General features: G+C 41.0%; 1 protein-coding gene across 3 annotated transcripts in view; it reads left to right on the top strand.

Annotated features, from left to right (window-relative positions):
- RGS6 (regulator of G protein signaling 6) overlaps positions 1-23,598 on the top strand; it is a 575,129-nt gene that overhangs the window by 382,862 nt on the left and 168,669 nt on the right. For all 3 annotated transcript variants that reach the window (XM_067731476.1, XM_067731467.1, XM_067731459.1), the window contains exon 3: positions 5,937-6,036. In XM_067731476.1, coding sequence (XP_067587577.1) covers positions 5,937-6,036 — 100 coding nt within the window. The remainder of the gene's footprint in view (positions 1-5,936; positions 6,037-23,598) is intronic.

Raw genomic sequence — 23,598 nt, 5'->3', positions numbered from 1 at the left:
CTGAATACAAATTAGCAGGCATTGCAATCATTGTCATAGCACAAAGAATCTCAAAAGTCTGCTCCTGACATTGAAATCAGTCTTTTGAATGGGATGGAGGAAAAGGGCGGAAGTCTTGATGGTTCCCCCTCTGAGGGTCTCTGAAAGTGGTATTCCTTAGTGTTTCTAGCTTCTTTGGAACTCATACTTGGCTCTGCTGTCTCCAACACAGCCTACATCCCTGAGTCTTTCTGAAATTTATTAGTCCATGATGAAGAGGAACAGATTCTCTCTTTTACCTACTTTTTGTAACCATAGAAACTAAATCGGTGCCTGGCACTTTGTAGATGCTCATTAAATGTCCACTAAACCAGTAGGTGAAGCTGAGGACATTTAAATGTTGAGAATAGCAGTGTGTGGTGTTTTTAAAAATAAAAGTGAGAAATGGCCTGATCTTATGGAACACATATGGGACAGACCATACTCAGTGAAGCATGCCCATTTTGGATTAAGAAATATGATTATCATTTGCCAGCTCTGATTCCTGCTTCTGGGCTGATAAGATGTGTCCAAAGATTCATTTTCACTCATTCGCAGACACCAAAGCAGAAGGGGTTTTTAAAGAATGCAGGAGCTGAAGTAACAGTCATTAGTAGCTAGAAATAGGCAACTGATTGCTAAGTCAAGATGAAATGCTTCAATAAAAAAGACCTTCATGCCTGAGGCATACTCTGCCTTCTTTGCTGAAGTCGTGGTGGACTTTTTTTTAAATAATGGCAACATAGTTTGCCTATTCTTCATGTTTTCTAATCTTCCACTGAGGAAAGATTGGAGGAGCTAAATAAATTAGTTATCAGATAATTAATTTACACAAACAAAACTAATATTGGCCCTTAGTCATTTCTGTTAGGCATGCCATCTATCCAAACAGAGATGGAGCTGGGCAAGAAAGGCCAGTGTCAAGGCCTCTTTGGATCATGTCTCCGTCTGACTTCTGATGCCATCTGTCTGAAATGATTTCTAAAAACATCAAAACTCCCTGGTCCTGCCCAGCACCTTTCCCCCACCTTGCACTGCTCAGCACTGGGAAGCGTTCTGGATCCACCTGACAGATGGGCAGAATGGTGACCCAGGGGCCTGATTGCTGGTCCTATTCCTTCCTTGCAGACACAGCTTTGCATTTGTCAAGTCAGAGGAGTCTCTCATGTTTTAGAAATAGAAATCTTAGTTTAGCAACCAGAGCTATCGCTGTAGAGATGAGGGAAGTGAAGTCCAGAGAGGTTAAGTAGCTTATCCAAGGTCAACACAGCAAAACAGTGAAGCTGAGGCTGGCATTTCTCTTGGACCTCAGACCAGTGTTCTTCCTACTGTCCTTCTGTGGCTTCAGTTTGTAAAGGGAGGATTGCTTCTCCCCACTCCTCTCATACCCCATGGCTCTTGCAGTGAATTATGTCTACTGTCCTCATAATATTCCTCATTTCAAAGAAAACCCACTCTATGGTATAGTGCTTTCCACTTTTCCTGCTGTTTGGAAGGATGTTTTACCTGCCTGTCAGTGCTGAGCTCTGAGCTCCTTAGAGAAGGGCATTTGGTTGTTGTGAGCCATCCAGGCAGAACTGGCCGAGCTGGCCACGTGGTTTCTCCGCATCACTTGGCTGTCAGATAAGGGCCACCTGCTTATTGATTGGCACAGTGTAACTTGGGTCCAACATGCTCCCTGATGACACAGAACTTCAGGGAATTGATGTTGCTCTTCCTCAGGAACAAAAGGTACCAGAAGTTAGATGGAACTGAACAGTCAAGAAAACAAAAGTATATACCTCCCATCTCCCCATTCCCAACCCAGGAGCTGTGATCTGCCAATAGAGGATAAGTCCAACCAAGCCCCTGGGACAAAGAGAGAAAATGCTGAGCAACCAGACATCAACAGTCATTGGGCCAAAATAAACCTTGAGATGGCTGAGAATCTGATTATCTGGATCAATTTCTCTTTTTTCTCCTTTATCCTCTTAGGACTGAACTAAACGTTCCCTTTAATGCAAACAGTATTAAGTGCCTTGTATCTAAAAAGCATGTTGGTAGGCACTGGTTGAGGATAAGAGATGAACCTTAGATTTGATAGACAGAGCTTGGGCATTGGAGACAGGAAGACTTGGGTAAGAATCCTGGCTTTGCCACTTAATAGCTGTGTGTCCTTGGATAAATGACTTAACCTTTCTGAGCCTTAATTTCAATATCTTTGTTAAATAAATTTTAAGACTGAGAAAAGTATCAGATAATTGATTTAAAATACCTAGGACAGTATTGATCATAACATAGATGTTCTGAAAATGTTTGTCATTATAATTTATATAAGCTCCTGGGAGCCCACTTTTGATCTTTTGGTAGGTCTGTACTCTTAGCATTTCTCCGGAAACCATGAAAAAAATTTCAGAGACAGAATTATTAGCTGATGTCACAGTGGACCATGCTATGGAATCAAACTCAGGTATCACAAATTTGCCTGACATAATATTGGTAGAATATACCCTAAGAATTTTTAAGCACATGGTGAATGGTGTAGATGGAATTTCTGCATTCTTTAAAAGGGTTGGATTCTAGGATGCCCTACCTCTAAGGTTTATTGATTCTTATTATTTGTGGCTTCATCAGTTTTGACAAATGCATTTTTTTTCAGAGCCCTGTGTATCAGTCAGCTAGAGCCACAATTTTTCTGCATAGCAAATCACTCCAAACTCAGTGGCATACAACAATAAACATGCGTTTCTCGCTCATGAGTCTGTAGGTCAGCTGAGTTTTGACTGTCTAGCTATGGGTTGGGTCCCTTCTGCTCTAGATGTCTCTCACCTTCCTTGGAACAACAACTATCTGATGCAGGAGGGCCAGGGAAGGGGGTAAGCATCACCATCCAGGTGCATTGAAAGCCTCTGCTCACATCACATTCAATAACATCCCATTAGCCAGGCAAGTCACATGGCTAAGCCCCAAAGTCAAGAAGCAGACTTTCCACCCACCATGAGGCCAGAACAAGGATCTGGGTGTCTATTAATTCTGGGGAGGAGTCAAGAATTGGGGATCAATGAAACATTTTTCTACACCTCTGATGCTGTAAACTATTGCTAGAACGTTATCCCCTTTCTGGTCATTTAAGGAGATTGTCCTTTGGATCTAGCTGTAACCTCTGACGAGTGATCTACCTCTTGGTACGTTGTGGGCCAACATAAGAGGATAGGTCTTCTTCTTTAGTAGACAGGTCCTTTTAAGATTCAATGGTGTGATAAAGCAACTAAACAGAGCAGAGGAAAAAACAATCATGGAGATGTCCTCTGTCAGTTTTTAAATCCAGTCCACATCAGAACAGACTGGAACCTTTACCAACTAATGTCAAGTCAGGGGTCTAACTGAATTGAAATATTGGCTTTCCTCCAATTCCCAGTGATTTTCTGGCCATTTCTTAAAAAGCAGCAATGTAACTGATACTTCTGGTTTCACATAGCACACTAGATCAAAAGCATAGATTACTTTGAAAATCTGATCATTTTTCTAGGAATAACTCTCCTTAACTATCAGTAAGTAATAAATACTCAAACTACTGTGAATCGTTGAGTTGAGTTTAGAGGACAAAAGGTGGGGCTCTAGCTGAGACTATTAACAAGAATGTGGATGAAATTCCTCCTTATCCTGTCATCTAACAGAATACAGGTCTTCAGAGAATGACCCTTTTTCCTGGTGTGATATATTCAACCACTGCCTAAGGGCAGGGAGCTTAAGATTGCTTCTCACTATCAGTTCTTCTCTGGGAAACCAAGAAATATCCAGGGGAGAATGGTCTTCCTGCTTGGCTGCTCCTCTGAGACTCTTACTGGGTGACAGAGCACCCCAGGGTTTAGAAGCCTGATCTCTGGGATATGTGGCTGGGTTCAAGTTCAGATCCACCACTGGGTAGCTGTGTGACCTTGGGAAGGTGGTTTAATCTCTGTGCTGTCACTGATGCTGCTCACAGATGGTCCTCTCCCCTCTCTTCCTGGCACCCAGAAGACTGGACCCCCTGGTTCCTTTGTGGTTGGGTGGTGACTCGTCCTGTCCAAAGAAATGTGATATTATTATAGTAACGTCTGGGCTATAACATGCAACAACTCATGCAAGAGTCTCCAGAATTCTCTCTTGTCTCTCTAACACAATGAGCAACAACATTCAAGATGGTGGCTACTCCGTCAGCCTCGGTCCCAGGGTAACTACAATGAACAGAGTCCTCCTGGTGATCTCCGATAGACTTGTAGCATGAGAGAAAAATAAACTTGGTTACATTAAACCATTGTGATTTCGAGGGTTATTTGTTACCACAGCTTAACTTAGTCTACCCTGATTGATACACCTCACTAAATCTCAGCTTCTTTATCTGAAAATGGGGATAATAGTGGAATCTAGGCTATGAAGTAATCATGGGAATTAAATAGGATAATATATCTATAGTACTTAGAATCGTACCTACATAATACATTCTTAATATATTTTGGCTATTATATATTATCATTATTATTATGTTATATCTTATGCTAACTTTGTCTCTAACAAGTTACCTATTTCTTTCAAATAAGTTGTTAGTCATGTGATTTGAGAAACTTACTCACAAATTGCTATACTAGTACATTAGACTAGGTGAACTCCAGCTTTAAATGTCTAGACTTAAAATTATATGACTCTACTCTGGAAGCACTCAGAGAATCCATCCTGGTGTTTCAAATACATTCTGTTGCTTAGGGGAACAAAATATGTGATAAAACTAAGCATTATCTTCTTCCCTTTTCCAGTTGCCCTTCCCTACCACTCAACAAACAAAAAGATCTATGTCCTTTTTACAGTTTGTTCTGTATCCCATTCCGAAGATTTCTGCCCAGGAAATTGCATCTGGCTTGTAAATTCTCAGCTACAGATTGGTTTCCCAGTTTAGGCACCTACCTCCTTGGTAGTCCATCTCCTCTCTCTGTTCTGTTTTCAGTCTATGTACACAGTATCTTGTCTCGTCAATACAATTTCACCCGGCTCCAAGCCGTAGCCCACCATGGTCTTTCTCATGATAGTGTGGTCTTCTCTAGTCCAAAAGGAGAGGATCCTGTTCTTTTTTTTCTTCGGTACGCGGGCCTCTCACTGTTGTGGCCTCTCCCATTGCGGATCACAGGCTCCGGACGCGCAGGCTCAGCGGCCATGGCTCACGGGCCCAGCCGCTCTGCGGCATGTGGGATCTTCCCAGACCGGGGCACGAACCCGTGTCCCCTGCATCAGCAGGTGGACTCTCAACCACTGCACCACCAGGGAAGCCCGAGGATCCTGTTCCTGTTCCATCTTAGTCCTGGCTAAAGTCCTGGCTAAAGATGACCCCCCTCATGCCACCACGTGACACTTGTCCTCCAACTTCTCCAGATCAGCACTTTCCATATCTTGATTTATACTCTTTTATTTTTTCCCCTGTGTGACTCTGGCTGAATCCTTCTCTGGTCCCAGAGGCAGCCCCGCCTATACTTCTAACAGCAGTATGTTAATATGTTAGGTTAAACTATAGGAAATTGCCATTTTTAGATTGAATGTGGCAACTTCATATGGTTCAACCTATATATAAACCCAATTTAGGAAAGAGGAGGAATTTTGTCACATACATATTGAATTGCATGTTGGATCCAATCCTATCAAGAATTTCTTTCTCCTTACTTGCTGAACTGGGAGCAAGTGGTTGTTCTTACAGACCGTGCTTTATGCTGTTATATATAACCCCCTGGCCTCCCTCTCCCCAGCACTTGGCCCATAGCAGATCCTGCTACTAAGTTTACTGGCTGAGGCAGAGGCTTTTCCTAATATCTCTTATTGGCATCCATGTGCCCACATTTTGGCTGTTTATAAAGGTACTGTTTACTATTACTTTGTGAGATACAATAACACTTCTTTGCTTTCCTCTCTTTCAGATTGAAGACATCATTACAAAGATGCAAGATGACAAGACAGGTGGTGTGCCTATCAGAACAGTCAAGAGCTTTCTCTCCAAGATCCCCAGTGTTGTCACAGGTAAATATTCTCCTTACAAGATGTTGATGGCAACAAGGAAGTGTTGCTGAAGTGTTGTGTAGGTTTGACTGTGACCTGGGAGGTGTCTAATAGTTCGTGAATAGCAAAGATGATATGTTCACTGTGCTTCTTATATAAAGTCAAGCTCTGATCCTGGTTTCTAGGAAGAAGCTACTGTTTGCCAGTCATTAAGAATGGTCTAACCATGACCAGCCTATGGTTGAGGCTTCTGGAAAGAAATAAACTCAATAATAAACTGGCTAGCCCATCAGCCATTTGGCCTATGGGGTGTACACAAGTGCAGAAATATTAAAGAAATTATTTTAGTTTTAAACAAGCTTTAAAAAAAGTCTTATGGGGCTTCACTGGTGGCGCAGTGGTTGAGAGTCCGCCTGCTGATGCAGGGGACACGGGTTCGTGCCCCGGTCTGGGAAAATCCCACATGCCGCGGAGCGGCTGGGCCCGTCAACCATGGCCACTGAGCCTGCGCGTCTGGAGCCTGTGCTCCGCAACGCAAGAGGCCACAACAGTGAGAGGCCCATGTACCGCCAAAAAAAAAAAAAAAGTCTTATATTCAAATTCTACAAAATGCTTTAAAGTGTTTTAACTCATTGTACTTGAACTCTTGAAAGAAGTGGTTTTAAAATGTTTTTCTGCATTACTTTGGGGTTTTTGTGTGTTTTCTGTGCTCAAATATCTCTTTAAAAATTGTTAATTGTGAAATCTATCAAACACATTGGTATAGTTTCAAGAAGAATAGAACAGGTCACATGTACCACCATGCCGCTTCATAAAGAACACATCCTCAGTACCTTAGATCCTCTAGGGAACGTAGTGGATGGCATCTACCTCCTCTTCTACCAGAGGAACCACTATCTACTTTTATATTAAGCAAATTGTTGCTTTTCCTCACAATCTTTCCACATAGATGTGTATCCTTTACTATCCAAACCAATAACCAAATAAATTAAGATAAAATTTTAGATGATTCCCTAACTATCAAAATCTAGCTATTTGCTTTCCCATTTGGGGGAAACAAAAGGACTAAGTTTCTACTGCACACCAATAGAATGGCTAAAATAAAAATGCTGACAATACCAAGTGTCAGTGAGGTTATGGAGCAACTGGAACTTTCATATGCTGTTGGTGGGAAGGTAAAATGATGCAGCTACTCTGGAAGTTTCTTACAAAGTTAAACATATCCTTACCATGTGACCCAGCAATCCCACTCCTAGGTACTTATCCAAGAGAAATGAAAACTTACCTTCAGACAAAAACTTGTCAATATTCGTAGAAACTTTATTCATCATCTCTAAAGACTGGAAACAACCCAGATGTCCTTCAGTGGGTGAATGAATAAACAGACTGTGGTACATCCATATCCAGCAATAAAAAGGAGAGAACTATTGATGTATGTACCAACTTGGATTAATCTCGAAGTCATTTGTCTGAATGAAAAAAAATCCATCTCAGAAGGTTAGATACTATATGAATCCATTTGTAGGACATTCTAAAAAATAAATAAACCAAAACAAAATAACTATAGTGATAGAGAATGGATCAATAGTTGCCAGGGATTGGGAGTTGGGGGAGTTTTGTAGTGACATAACAGTTCTGTATTCTGATTGGGTTAGTGGTGGTGACATGAATCTATACATAGGTCAAGATTCATAGAACAGCACACCAAAAAAAAAAAAAAAAGAGTCAGTATACTATATGTTACTTTAAAAAATAAATGTACTCAGTTGAGATACCCATAAGTATCCCAACTTATTATTCAGACTGTCACTGTCTGAACTCAAGTACCAAGTAGATTTGGATAATGAAAGATGCTTGCATTCTTAGTATTCTCTCATTCTGAAATTTATATAAATGGAATTATACCCTAATATTGGCTAGTATATATTATACTTTTTCACTCATTTCTGGATTTTGCTTGATAAAATGTTGTTCAGGATTTTGTATCTATTTTCATGGGCAAGATTGGTCTGTTGGTTTTCTTATTTACCCTGCTTGCTGGTTTTGGTACCAAATTTATGCTAGTTTCAGTACCAAATTTATGCTAGTTTCATAAGATGAACAATGGCATATATCTCTTTCATTGACATTGTGGTGTTCTCTGAAAAATAATTTTACCTTTAGTCTAGCTTTCAGGTGTTTATTTCAATTATCCTATTTTTATTTATTAAAGTTCCATCTGGTTCTTCTTTCAGTATACCTGGTCATTCACTCAACAAATATTTACTGGGTATTTACCATTTTCTAAGCATTGTTGGGCACTGGGGATTCAGAAGTAAATGAAACAGGTCAGAATTTCTGCTCTCATGGAATTTAGATTCTAGTAGCGGAGATAAAATAAATAAGGAAAATTTGCAGAATTTCCACAGTGATAAAGACCAATGAAGAAAATAAGTATGAAAAGGGGATAGGAGTGTTAAAATTTTGGAACTAGTGGCCAAGCAAGAACTTCCTGAGAAGGTAACATTTGAGTAAAGATGGACGGAGATGAGGGGTTACATTATGTGGATATTGAGGGAACAAACATTCCCGAAAGCCAGTGCAAAACTCCAAGGCAGGCATGTTCCTGGTGTTTTGAGGAACTAAGAAGAGGGAACTAGAATAGAGTGAAGAAAAGAAAGGATAATAGAGATGAAGTCAGAGTGATAATGGTGAGCTAGATCGTGTAGCGTCTTGGTCATTATAAGGCCCCCGGAGGACTTTGAGCATGGGGTGACATGCTCTGACTTATATTTCAACAGGATCACTCTATTGCCTTGTATGTACTCTGGGGAGTTGGGAGGTTAAGCACCAGATAGGAGGCTATTGTAAAAATGGTGACTCAGACTAGGCTGTCAGCATTAGAGATATGTGAAGTGGTCAGATTCCAATTCAAGCTTAAAGGCAGAATAGTATTTGCGGATAGATCTGATGTAGAATATGAGAGAAAGAAAGGAATTGATGATGACTCCACACTTTCAGGCTTGAGTGACTAGAAGAAAAGAGTTGCGGGCTTCCCTGGTGGCGCAGTGTTTGAGAGTCTGCCTGCCAATGCAGGGGATCCGGGTTCGTGCCCCGGTCCGGGAAGATCCCACATGCCGCGGAGCGGCCGGGCCCGTGAGCCATGGCCGCTGAGCCTGCACGTCCGGAGCCTGTGCTCCACAACAGTGAGAGGCCCGTGAACTGCAAAAAAAAAAAAAAAAAAGAACAGAGTTGCCATTAAGTTCAATGACAAAGACTGTGAATGGGGCAGGGGGGTTGTTTGTTTAGCTGAAGTATAAGAAATGAAAAAATTTATTTTCATTTTTATTTTTTAATTGAAGTACAGTTGATTTACAATGTTGTGTTAGCTTCAGGTGTACAGCAAAGTGATTCAGTTATACATATATATGTATATTATTTTATTATTATTACAAAATATTGAGTTATTACAAAATATTGAGTTCCCTATGCTATACAGTAGGTCCTTGTTGGTTATTTATTTTATATACAGTAGTGTGTATATGTTAATCTCAAACTCCTAATTTATCTCTCCCTGCCCTTTCCCCTTTAGTAACCATAAGTTTGTTTTCTATGTCTGTGGGTCTATTTCTGTTTTGTAAATAAGTTCATTTGTATCATTTTTTTTTTAGATTCCACATGTAAGCAATATTATATGATATTTGTCTTTGTCTGGCTTACTTCACTTTGTATGATAATCACTGGGTCCATCCATGATGCTGCAAATGACTATTTCATTCTTTTTTATGGCTGAGTAATATTCCATTGTATATGTGTGTGTGTGTGTGTGTGTGTATATATATATATATATATATATATATATATATATATATATATATATATATACCATATCTTCTTTATCCATTCATCTGTCAGTGGACACTTAGGTTGCTTCCATGTCTTGACAGTTGTAAATAGTGCTGCAGTGAGTATTGGGGTGTATGTATCTTTTTGAGTTATAGTTTTATCCAGATATATGCCCAGGAGTAGGATTGCAGGATCATATGGTAACTCTATTTTTAGTTTTTTAAGGAACCTCCATACTGTTCTCCATAGTGGCTGCACCAATTTACATTCCCACCAGCAGTATAGGAGGGTTCCTTTTACTCCACACCCTATCTAGCATTTATTATTTGTAGACTTTTTGATGATGGCCATTCTGCCCAGTGTGAGGTGATTCCTCATTGTAGTTTTGAATTTCATTTTTCTAATAATTAGTGATGTTGAGCATCTTTTCATGTGCCTCGTGGCCATATGTATGTCTTCTTTGGAGAAACGCCTATTCAGATTTTCTGCACATTTTTTGATTGGGTTGTTTCTTTTTTTGATATTGAGTGGTATGAGCTGTTTGTGTATTTTGGAAATTAATCCCTTGTCAGTTGCATCATTTGCAAATATTTTCTCCATTCAGTAGGTTGTCTTTTCGTTTTGTTTTATGGTTTCCTTTGCTGTGCAAAAGCATTTAAGTTTAATTAGGTACCATTTGTTTATTTTTGTTTTTATTTCCATCATTCTAGGAGATGGATCCAAAAAGATATTGCTGCAGTTTACATCAGAGAGTGTTCTGCCTTTGTTTTCTTCTAGTAGTTTTACAATATCTGGTCTTACATTTAGGTCTTTAATCCATTTTGAGTTTATTTTTGTATATGGTGTTAGAGAACGTCCTAATTTCACTCTTTTACATGTAGCTGTTCAGTTTTCCCAGCACCACTTATTGAAGAAACTGTCTTTTCTTCATTGTATATCCTTGCCTGCTTTGTTGTAGATTAATTGACCATAAGTGCATGGGCTTATTTCTGGGCTTTCTAACCTGCTCCATCTATATATCTGTTTTTGCAAAAACTTAATTTTTAGACATGTCAAATTTTAGGGACCTATTATACATTCAACTGGAAATAACAAGTAGGCACTTGGGTTTGTGGATCTAGATTTTTCAGGGAGAGTCTGAGCTGGGACATAAGTCATCAGCGTATGGATGGTATTTAAAGCCATGGAATTAATGAGCTCACCAAGGGAGTGAGTGTAGGTAGAAAACATAGTCCAGGTCCAAGTCCTAAAACTTGGGATACTCTAGTATATAGAGGACATGGAGAAAAGAAGAAGTCAGCAAAACAAAGTGAGAAAGAGTAGCTGGAGACAAGGAATATCAGGAGGATATATGGTTTCTTGGAAGCCACATTTTCTAGAAAGTATTTCTAGGAAGAGTAGAGTTGATCTACTATATCAAATGTAACTGATAGTCAGGTAAGATAAGGACTGAGAATCGACCACTGAATTTAGCAACATTGACTTCACTGCTGACCTTGATAAGTTCGTGTTCTGTGAAGCACTGAGAGCAAAAAGCCTTACTGGAGTGGGTTCAAGTCAGAATGGGAGGAGAGTGAGTTGAGGTAGTGAATATTATTAGCCTTCGTAGGAGTTTTCCTTAAAAGAAAGAAGTGCAGTAGTATCTAAATGGGTAAATGAGATTAGAATATGTAGGTTTTTTAATTAATATGAAAGTCACAGTATGTTTGTATGATGATGAGACTGATTCAGTAAAGAGGAAAAAATGGTGCAGGAGAAAGAGGGAAAATTCAAGGACTGATTTCGACAAGGAGGTAAGGGATTGAATCTGATGCACAGGTACATGGGTAGGTTTAGCTTGAAACATGTACAGTGTATTCATAGGAAGAGGAGGGAAGCACAGTAAATGCACAGAGGTACAAATAAGCATAAAGGGGTGGTGGGAGCTTGTAGAAGTTTTCTTCTAATTGTTTAAATTTTCTTAGTAATATGGGCAGCAAAGACAGTAGAGATGTTAAAGGACTGGGAAGAGATTAGAAGCTATGAATTAGTCATTTAGGAGAGTAAAGAGATTGGACTAGGGAAACAGAGTTTTGACTTCTAGGTAGCTTAAAGACCCTCTTGGTTATTATTAATATTTATGAATTTAAAGAGAGGCAAATCTTTCTCCAGCCGCATTTAGCTTCCTTGATTTCAGGCATGTATCAGGTAGAAAATTAGACTTCATTAAAAGTCCTTAAAAGGCTAAAGCAAGTATAAGAGTGTTATAAATCAAAAGAGAGGCAAGAGAATAACTAAAATGATTGACCATTAAGTTTTTTATTAAACATTAACTCACTGTATTTTTTTAATTAATTAATTAATTTTGGGCTGCATTGGGTCTTCATTGCTGCATGCAGGCTTTCTCTAGTTGCGGCGAGTGGGGGCTACTCTTCGTTGTGGTGCGTGAGCTTCTCATTGAGGTGGCTTCTCTTGTTGCTAAGCATGGGCTCTAGGTGTGCAGGCTTCAGTAGCTGTGGCTCACAGGCTCAGTAGCTGTGGCGCACGGGCTTAGTTGCTCCGAGGTATGTGGGATCTTCCCGAACCCGGGCTCGAACCCATGTCCCCTGCATTGGCAGGCAGATTCTTAACCACTGCACCACCAGGGAAGTCCTGACCATTAAATTTTTTTTTAACATCTTTATTGGGGTATAATTGCTTTACAATGGTGTGTTAGTTTCTGCTTTATAACAAAGTGAATCAGTTATACATATACATATGTTCCCATATCTCTTCCCTCTTGCGTCTCCCTCCCTCCTGACCATTAAATTTTAACTGACTAAGGAGGGAAGCGAGAACATGAGATGGTAAAGAACAGTGAAGAGTAATGATTACAATAAATTTGTAGGTTCCAGTGACAAAGGAATTTCGGAACTGGAGGTGAGAGAAAGAGGGCTGGAAATATATGAGGTGGTGATTAGATAGTGGATGTTTGAAATTGAGATTGTAGAGGAGTTGCAATATATTGGTGGTGTCAAGATGGAAGGTATGACTATGGGAATAAGTGACTGAGATAGAATGGAGGTCAAGGAACTCTAAGAGGTCATGATTTTGGAAGATTGAGCTCTCTGGATATTGAAATCACTACTGGGGAGTGTTAGAGAGGGTGCTTGTGAGTCCTTATGGAATGAGAGGCTGGGACCCAGGTATCACTACGTGACTTTCACAGCAAGGGGTACAGGTGGTCTAACCCGATGTCATGGGAGTCGAAGCTGAGTGTTCTTTAGAGAAGAGAGAGGGATTGGAGACAGTCTGAATGAAGCCATGAGAAACAAAGAGGTTGCTTACCTGCCCTCAAACCCTGAGGGGTATAAGGCATGGGGCAGGGAGGATAGGCACCACCTAAGAGGGCTACAGGGAAGCAGTCCTATTTGGTAAGAACGAGAAGATAAAGGGAGGGCTTCCCTGGTGGCACAGTGGTTGAGAGTCCGCCTGCCGATGCAGGGGACACAGGTTCGTGCCCCGGTCCGGGAAGATCCCACATGCCGCGGAGCGGCTGGGCCCGTGGGCCATGGCCGCTGAGCCTGCGCGTCCGGAGCCTGTGCTCCGCAATGGGAGAGGCCACAACAGTGAGAGGCCTGTGTACCGCAAAAAAAAAAAAAAAAAGAAGAAGATAAAGGGAATATTAACTGAAAACGTTGAGGATATTAAAAAAAAGTCTTACTTATGATTGACCATGTGTTCCAGAGAGCAGGTAAAAGCATTGCAGGAAATGGTGAGTATATGACCTGGGTGATAAACCCACATGATTTCTCTGTACCACGCGCTAGGGTAGGCACAGGAGACATGATGCTGAGTAGAAACCTGATCTCTGCTTTTCAAAAGCTACTAATGTAGTGAGAGAAACAGATACAGGTAGACCAATAGTTATATGAGCTATGCACTATACTAGAAGAATAAACAAAGCCCAGAGGAGAGAATCATGAGTTTTTCTTGAGTATATCTAGAATATTTCTCTGAGGATGTGTATCAGTTATCTACTGCTATATAACCAACTACCACAAACCATAATGATTGTTTTCATTTTTCACGATCATGACTCCATGAATTAGCAATTGGGGCAGTTGTTCTGCTGGTCTCACCCATATGGCCCTAGTCATCCGATGGTTCATCTGAGGCTAGAGGGTCTATGATGGCCTCACTCACTTGCTTGGCTGTGGTGCCTACTCTTCGCTGAGGCTTCAGTTCTCCTCCACATCTCCTTGTATCCCCCAGTAGGCTAGACTGGACTGCTTCACAGCCTGTTGGTTTCAGAGTTCCAAGAGACAGAGGATGAAAACAGAAAGGCTTCTTAAGGCCCAGCCTCTAGAACTCATACAATGTCAAGTCCACCACAATCTATTCTTCAAAGAAAGTCACAAGACCAGCCTAGATTGAAGAGGATGGAGAAACCAACTCCATCTCCTGGTGTAGGAGTAGCAGTGTCACATTGACAATAGGGAGACATGATTCATTGGAGGCCAATATTCTAATGATCTACCACAGGAAATAATTTTAGAACTAGGCCTTACTCATGAGGAGGAAATGGAGGAAGGTCATTTCAAGTGGAGAAAATAGAATTTCCAGAGGCTCAAATACAGGAAACCTATGCCAGGTTTCAGCAGGGACGAGCTTGTTTATGTGGCTGGAGTTTAAGATACGGCAATATATGTGTTTGAGGAGAGGAACACACTGGCAGAGCAGCCACAAGAATTAAAAGGATATGAAGTTTAGACTTCCCAGAACTACTGCTGCCAGTGTCTGTCCCTGAAGTGAGCCACAGCCACCCCCCACCTCCACAGAGGATCCTACAATACTAGCAGATCTTCAAAAACATGCTTATTTCTCATGTGAAAAGCAGTATGCCACTTTAAGAATCCCTGGAGCCCTGTGGAGAGGCCAGTGGCGAGGAGCTGAGGTGGCACTCCTTTCCGTGTGGTAGCTGTGCTTTCAGGGGACTACGGCTTCCGTGAGAGACCCTGATCCCCAACCACCGCCGGATGTGGACCCACAAGTGTTTTTGGCAACAAGGAATGAAATCCAAAGCTGACGGCTAACAGCCTATGGGACAGCAAGACACAAGCGAGGCACCTGCTGTATACCCTTCAAGTTCTGTCCCTCTCATCCTTACAGCTGTGGATTCCACACAAAAAGTGATTAACAGAGTTTCACCCATTGTTGGAGCCCGTCGGGCTGTCCAGCACCCCGCCTCTCCACCAGTGTGTGACGCATTCCTTCCACAACTACCTACGTGAAAGCATCCCTCTGTGATGAGGACAGGGTGGTGGTCCACACAGAGTCCAGCAGCAAGAGGGAAGACCGTGTGGCTGACAGGGTCTTGGTGCTCCAGCTGGGTGTCAGGCCTGAGCCTCTGATGTGGGAGCTGAGTTCAGGACATTGGACCAACAGAGACCTCCCAGCCCCACGTAATATCATTTGGTGAGGGCTCTCCCAGAGATCTACGTTTCAACGCTAAGACCCAGCTCCACTCAATCACCAGCAAGCTCCAGTGCTGGACACCCCATGCCAAACAACTAGCAAGACAGGAACACAACCCCACCCATTAGCAGAGAGGCTGCCTAAAATCATACTAAGTTCACAGACACCTCAAAACACACCACCAGAGGTGGTCCTGCCCGCCAGAAAGACAAGATCCAGCCTCATCCACCAGAACACAGGCACCAGTTCCCTCCACCAGGAAGCCTACACAACCCACTGAGCCAACCTTACCCACTGGGGGCAGACACCAAAAACAACAGGAACTACAAACCTGCAGCCTGCGAAAAGGAGATCCCAAACACAGTAAGTTAAGCTAAATGAGAAGACAGAGAAATACACAGCAGATGAAGTAGCAAGGTAACTGAACCAGGAAAAATACAAATAGACCAATCACAAGCACTGAAATTCAGACTGTGATTAAAAATCTTCCAACAAACAAAAGCCCAGGACCAGATGGCTCCACAGGTGAATTCTATCAAACATTTAGAGAAGAGCTAACACCTATCGTTCTCAAATTCTTCCAAAATATAGCAGAGGCAGGAACACTCCCAAACTCATTCTACGAGGCCACCATCACCCTGATACCAAAAGCAGACAAATATGTCACAAAAAAAGAAAACTACAGGCTAATATCACTGATGAACATAGATGCAAAAATCCTCAACAAAATACTAGCAAACAGAATCCAAGAGCACATTAAAAGGATCATACAGCATGATCAAGTGGGGTTTATCCCTGGAATGCAAGGATACTTCAATATACACAAATCAATGTAATAAACCACATTAACAAATTGAAGGAGAAAAACCATATGATCATCTCAATAGAGGCAGAAAAAGCTTTTGACAAAATTCAACAAGAATTTATGATAAAAACCCTCCAGAAAGTAGGCATAGAGGGAACTTACCTCCACAAAATAAAGGCTATATATGACAAACCCACAGCCAACAGCATTCTCAGTGGTGAAAAACTGAGACCATTTCCACTAAGATCAGGAACAAGACAAGGTTGCCCACTCTCACCACTGTTATTCAACATAGTTTTGGAAGTTTTAGCCACAGCAATCAGAGAAAAAAAAGCAATTAAAGGAATCCAAATTGGAAAATAAGAAGTAAAACAGTCACTGTTTGCAGATGACATGATACTATACATAGAGAATCCTAAAGATGCTACCAGAAAACTACTAGAGCTAATCCATGAATTTGGTAAAGTAGCAGGATACAAAATTAATGCACAGAAATCTCTTGCATGCCTATACACTAATGATGAAAAATCTGAAAGCGAAATTAAAGAAACACTCCCATTTACCATTGCAACAAAAAGCATAAAATATGTAGGAATCAATGTACCTAAGGAGACAAAAGACCCATGTGCAGAAAACTATAAGACACTGATGAAAGTAATTAAAGATGATACAAACAGATGGAGAGATATGCCATGTTCTTGGATTGGAAGAATTAACATTGTGAAAATGACTATACTACCCAAAGCAATCTACAGATTCAGTGCAATCCCTATCAAACTACCAATGGTATTTTTCACAGAACTAGAACAAAAATTTTCACAATTTGTATGGAATCACAAAAGACCCCGAATAGCCAAAGCAATCTTGAGAAAGAAAAATGGAGCTGAAGGAATCAGGCTCCCGGACTTCAGACTATACTACAAATCTACAGTAATCAAGACAGTATGGTACTGGCACAAAAACAGAAATATAGATCACTGGAACAGGATAGAAAACACAGAGATAAACCCACGCACATACAGTTACCTTATCTTTGATAAAGGAGGCAAGAATATACAATGGAGAAAAGACAGCCTCTTCAATAAGTGGTGCTAGGAAAACTGGACTGCTACATGTAAAAGAATGACATTAGAACACTCCGTAACACCATACACAAAAATAAACTCAAAATGGATTAAAGACCAAAACGTAAGGATAGAAACTATGAAACTCTTAGAGGAAAACATAGGCAGAACACTCTATGACATAAATCACAGCAAGATCCTTTTTGACCCATGTCCTAGAGAAATGGAAATAAAAATAAACAAGTGGGACCTAATGAAACTTAAAAGCTTTTGCACAGCAAAGGAAACCGTAAACAAGACGAAAAGACAACCCTCAGAATGGGAGAAAATATTTGCAATCAAAGCAACTGACAAAGATTTAATCTCCAAAATATACAAGTAGCTCATGCAGCTCAATATCAAAAAAACAAACAACCCAATCCAAAAATGGGCAGAAGACCTAAATAGACATTTCTCCAAAGAAGATATACAGATTGCCAACAAACAAATGAAAGGATGCTCAACATCACTAATCATTAGAGAAATGCAAATCAAAACTACAATGAGGTATCACCTCACACCAGTCAGAATGGCCATCATCAAAAAATCTACAAGTAATAAATCCTGGAGAGGGTGTGGGGAAAAGGGAACCCTCTTGCACTGTTGGTGGGAATGTAAATTGATATAGCCACTATGGAGAACATTATGGAGTTTCCTTAAAAAACTAAAAATAGAACTACCATATGACCCAGCAATCCCACTACTGGGCATATACCCTGAGAAAACCATTATTCAAAAAGAGACATGTAACACAGTGTTCATTGCAGCACTATTTACAATAGCCAGGATATGGAAGTAACATAAGTATCCATTGACAGATGAATGGATAAAGAAGATGTGGTACATATATACAATGGAATATTACTCAGCCATAAAAAGAAATAAAATTGAGTTATTTGTAGTGAGTTGGATGGACCTAGAGTCTCTCATACAGAGTGAAGTAAGTCAGAAAGAGAAAAACAAATGCTGTATGCTAACACATATATATGGAATCTTAAAAAAAAAGAAAAGGTTCTGACGAACCTCAGGACAGGACAGGAATAAAGACGTAGACGTAGAGAATGGAGGTGAGAACACGGGGAGGGAGAAGGGTAATCTGGGACAAAGAGAGTGGCATGGACATGTATACACTACCAAATGTAAAATAGATAGCTAGTGGGAAGCAGCTGCAGAGCACAGAGAGATCAGCTCGGTGTTTTGTGACCACCTAGAGGGGTGGGATAGGAAGGGTGGGAGGGAGATGCAAAAGGGAGGAGATATGGGGATATATGTAAATGTATAGCTGATTCACTTTATTAGACAGCAGAAACTAACATAACATTGCAAAGCAGTTATACTCCAATAAAGATATTTTTTTATAAAAAGGATATGAGTTTTCACCATAATTACAGATTAAAAATGAACTTTGACTTGTGGATTGTATCCCAAAGGTAATGGGCTGCCATTAGAGGTTTTTAAATAGGAGGAGAAATCATATCTATGTGTTAGAAGTGGATGAAAGATCGAGCAGGAAGAGATAGGGAATCTGAGACTACTTAGGGAGGCTTTAGATGAGGGAGTCTAAGTAGAAAATAAGGAGTAACCACCACAGCATCAGCTGAAACCACAGCTTTAGAGCCACACCAAATTTAATCTTCACAGAAATCCTTGAAGAGAAGAACTGGTACCTTTTCCATCTTATAATCGGGGAAACTGCAAATTCAAGAGCAGTCATTACTTTTCCTTGGTCACACACCTTGTCAGTGGCAGGACCTGTGCCTCCAGGGCCCACTGTGAAAGAATAGTAAGATACCAGATATCTGAGGAAAAGGAAGAATATAAGATTGATAGGACTTGGTGACTAATGTGAGGCATAAGGTAACTCATTCAAAATTGGATCCCAGTTAACATGATGGATTGAATACATACATCTTTTCTCTTCTGAAATGCCACAAAATCATAATAAAGGATTTTTTAAAAGATGTAATCCCAAAGTTGAGGCCGTTATTATAATCATCGAACATGGAAAGTAAACATCATCCTTGGACTAAATGTCCTTGAAAACATAGTCCAATATAAAGGGCAAGCAATGCCTCACTCTCAAGATGTACCACTGTGTGAGAGATCCATGGAGAATTGTTTCCAAACACAAGAGACAATAACCACAGAATTCAGGGATCTGAAAAGCATATGGATGAATGGTAACTAACAACAGCCCTGAGACATGCTTAACCATCACCAGTCATTGGGGAAAGCTAAGAAACCACTCTGTTTAAATGATGGAGTTCTCAAAAGACTCAGATGCTAGTAGCATCAGCAGACCATTCTATTGAGTTAGAATGCATTTTGCCAACATACTCACCTTCTGATTAACCACCACCGCTTAACCAGACACTAACTCAGTGTCTACTGTCCAGCAATATCCGGTCCCGTACAACCAGCACAGCACAGGCTGGGGGCTGAGGTAGCTCGTCAAGCCCATGACAGAAGAGAAATCTCATGCTCAACCTGCTCAAAGTATCAAACATGTCATGCAGCCAGCACCTGCTGTGGCACAGGAAAAAATAACCATTAGAACACAGGAAAGTCATTCGCAACTCCAGCCAATACCCAAGAACTTCAGTCTACACCAATGAAGAATTCCATTGTAATGCTGTTGGATGGAGTCACAGTTGCAACTAATCCCATGAGCATTATGTTCAGACCCAGAGCCGGAGTGCTAGCACCAACACAGCAGCCCTTAGCTCTTAACCCCCACCAACCTCCCCTAGAGAAAAGCCCTGGGACGGTGTTTCAGGAAATCATTATTCCTCTTCATCCTCCTAAAGTTGCTGGCACTAGAGTAGAGAGCCACATACAGAGAAAATCTCGATCGCTGACATCATACCAAACCCAAGTAGAAATCCATGAATATGCGGCCGCTCTGTTACTGCGCCAGTGGAAGCTGTGTCTACAGAACAGTCATTGGCCTACGTCGCAGCCTTTGCTCGTCCTCAGCAGCCTCCACCGATCTTTCTAACCATTTGTGAAGTAGCCAGTCTCCCATCACAAACCAGCAAACACCCTTTCAAACATGTCAGCAGTTTTATCACCAACATCAGAGTTTCCCCTCTGTGACCAACAGTTGGGAGTAGCTTTATCTCTTCTGTATTGGGACTCCATTTCCTTAGTAAAGATTGAGACGTAAAGGTTAAGAATGATGGACATAATGAGGCTGGTTTAACCAACACAGTGTTTCTCTCTTCCACTGCTGGACAACAAACTGTCCATACCTACATGTGGCCAACCACCTGAGTAAACCGAAAGTGATTTCAGTGAGAAAGAGGAGACAAATAACACAACAGTGAGGGGCCTCTGGTGAAAGCTGAGAAGTGCAAGATTCCTCCCAAAGACTATATTGATGAGGAGCATGTGTCCCAGTGCATTCAAGATGCCCTCACTAACACAAACCCTGCAAAGCTACTGATCACCACTTTCTCAGCAGCCTGGTAAAAATCAAAGATCAGAATCATACTCATCTGCAGGAAGTAGCCCTGCTGGGAGGCCCACCTCTGTGCTGTCCAGCTACTGTGCTGAGTTGAACATCTCACCAACTTATCCAAATCATCTCAAAGGTTAAAAAAGTGAAGAAGCATCTGTTAATGATCTACATACACCAAATAAACATAATACACAGAAATATGCAGATGTATACATTTGTAATGGATGAAACGAGTGAGTCTGGGTGAGAAACTCCAAACTGAAGGCTTTAGAGTAAAGAAGAAGGTCCCAGAACAAGAATGTATTTGGGAAAAAAAAAAAAACTGGGCGATATGGACTTTGAGAAGAAGAATTATTGAGAAATGAGCATAGAGGTGGGGGAAAGATGTAGCTGTAAGAAGAGCAGAACACTGCAAGTTTTCTAGAATTCACAGGTGGCCATCAAAGGGACCCATGGACCCCACTGACACAAAAAGATCAGAGTTGAGCGCATGTTGTTTTTTTCAGATGAGTCCCTTTTGAAGCAGGCTTTGTGGTACATTTGTTTATAACCTTCCTAATGTGTTGGTATATATCAGTTGGAATCAGTGACATGAGAGATGGTAGGCATTTCTTGACCTTCTACCTTACAAATTAGATTTCTCTGGTGAATTCCTGCAGGACCTATACAGAGCCTGGATAGAAAACACCTGTTTGGATTGTTGATGCTTAAAAATAAAACCTTTTCCCATCGTGTTATTTTCTTCTCTGTCTGCTGGACTTTAATATCTGATCTAACTTTAGTGGGCAGATCTTTTTTTAAAAATTTTTTTAACATCTTTATTGGAGTATAATTGCTTTACATTGTTGTGTTAGTTTCTGGTTTATAACAAAGTGAATCAGCTGTACGTATACATATATCCCCATATCCCCTCCCTCTTGCACCTCCCTCCCACCCTCCCTATCCCACCCCTCTAGGTGGTCACAAAGCACCGAGCTGATCTCCCTATGCTATGTGGCTGCTTCCCACTAGCTATCTGTTTTACATTTGGTAGTGTATATATATCAATGCTACTCTCTCACTTCGTCCCAGTTTACCCTTCCCCCTCCCCATGTCCTCAAGTCCATTATCTACATCTGCATCTTTATTCCTGTCCTGCCCCTAGGTTCTTCAGAACCATTTTTTTTTTTTTTTAGATTCCATATCTATGTGTTAGCATACGGTATTTGTTTTTCTCTTTCTGACTTACTTCACTCTGTATGAGAGACTCTAGGTCCATCCACCTCACTACTAATAACTCAATTTCATTCCTTTTTATGGCTGAGTAATATTCCATTGTATATATGTGCCACATCTTCTTTATCCATTCATCTGTTGATGGGCATTTAGGTTGCTTCCACATCCTGGCAGATCTTTATTAATAATAAATATTTTATAAAAATAAACATAATACATTTAAATAAATAAATTTAGCAAAAGTAATGATAACCTTTATTGATCTAACCTAATATAAAAATTTGAGGAAGCTCTAGGTGTGGGAGAGAAGACACAGGAACAGACTTGGTCATGCTGAGTAGGAGGTTTTAAATGGGCATTTAGGTGGTGCTGTCCAGGAGACAGCTGGAAGTGAGGGACTTCGAAGTTCTAGAGAACATTTTCTGTAAGAGATATGGATTTGGGAGTCATCAGAGCCTTAGTGGCAGGGGTTTCCAGGAACATGACTCGGTACTAAAATTTTGTACATCTTCATCTGCAAGCTGTGTACCAGTCTGTCCCTTACTTAGCCTGAGATAATCTGTTAACCCACTCCCATCTTCTATGATTTTGATTTGAAATTTCCCTGCCAACATCAGGAAGTCATCTTCATCTCTCAGATAGGAACTCATAGGTTAATTCACAGACCTTGGTAGAATGAAGAGAGTAGAGGAATGCCCATTGGTTCATCTGTGGGTCAGATGTCTCAGGGTTAGGAAGGCCATCCCAGGGAGTAAATGTACTGAGATAAGGAATGGGTATATTTAGGGGAAGATCAAACACAAGAGATAGCCATTAGAACACAATTCCTCCCTCAATAGTGAAAAAGTAAGAGGTATAAGGGGTGAGGCTTAGCAAATAAATGACCTTCAGGGAACACAGATGGAGAATTAGAGAAAGAAAAGTAGGGAAGAAAGAGAACCTAGTATTAGAGCAAAAGCCAAGGCTCATTGCCTTTTGGGAGGGAAGGCTCATTCATAAGAAAAAATAGTTGCCAACCCCTCTCACCTTCCAGAGTCTTAGTATTTCTGGGCAGGGTGCCCACAGAAAGGGCACTTCCTGATCACCTTATCACTCCCTTTCAGGACAGCAGATCAGCCTCCTTGGACCCTCCTTTTTGAACAGTAAATAGATTACAAAGATGGTGGTTGGAGCCAAAATGGGGAGGTTTCTGAGTTTCAAACTTCCAGCCTGCCAGCCTTCTCCACTCCCCACCTGCCCTGCATGTGACAGACATGTCCTGGGCCTAATGCCTGCCAACTCCAGGAAAACAGCCAGCTCGCATGGCCTTGCCCAGCTGTCTTAGGCAGTCATTCCAGGACAGCTCTCTGTCATCTGAATGTCATGAGGAATTTTCCAGGGAGTTGGAAGATTAATTTCTTCCAGGCCACCCTCAGAAACACAATTTCCTACCATCTAAGAGCCATAAGATATATCTAGTCTCACTTATTTTTGCAGACAGGAAAATCGAGTCCCACAGACATGATGTCATATGCTCAAAAATCACACAGCTTCCTAGGGACCAAACCAAGAAAGAATCTGGATTCCTTGCTACAATTACAGTGTTGTTTCCATTACCTTATGAGGAAAATTATAGACTCTTGAATTGGAACAGTTCCTTTTAGGTGTCTGATGCATTCCCCCCAAACACGAGAATCACTTGGGTAGCTTATTAAGAGTACACATCCAAGGACATCCCTATGTGCCTGGTCTCAGGAACC

The sequence above is a fragment of the Pseudorca crassidens genome, chromosome 1 (genome assembly GCF_039906515.1).
Source record: "Pseudorca crassidens isolate mPseCra1 chromosome 1, mPseCra1.hap1, whole genome shotgun sequence".
Classification (NCBI taxonomy): Eukaryota; Metazoa; Chordata; class Mammalia; order Artiodactyla; family Delphinidae; genus Pseudorca; species Pseudorca crassidens.
The sequence above is the reverse complement of the archived record's forward strand: the minus strand, read 5'-3'. Positions and strand labels throughout refer to the sequence as shown.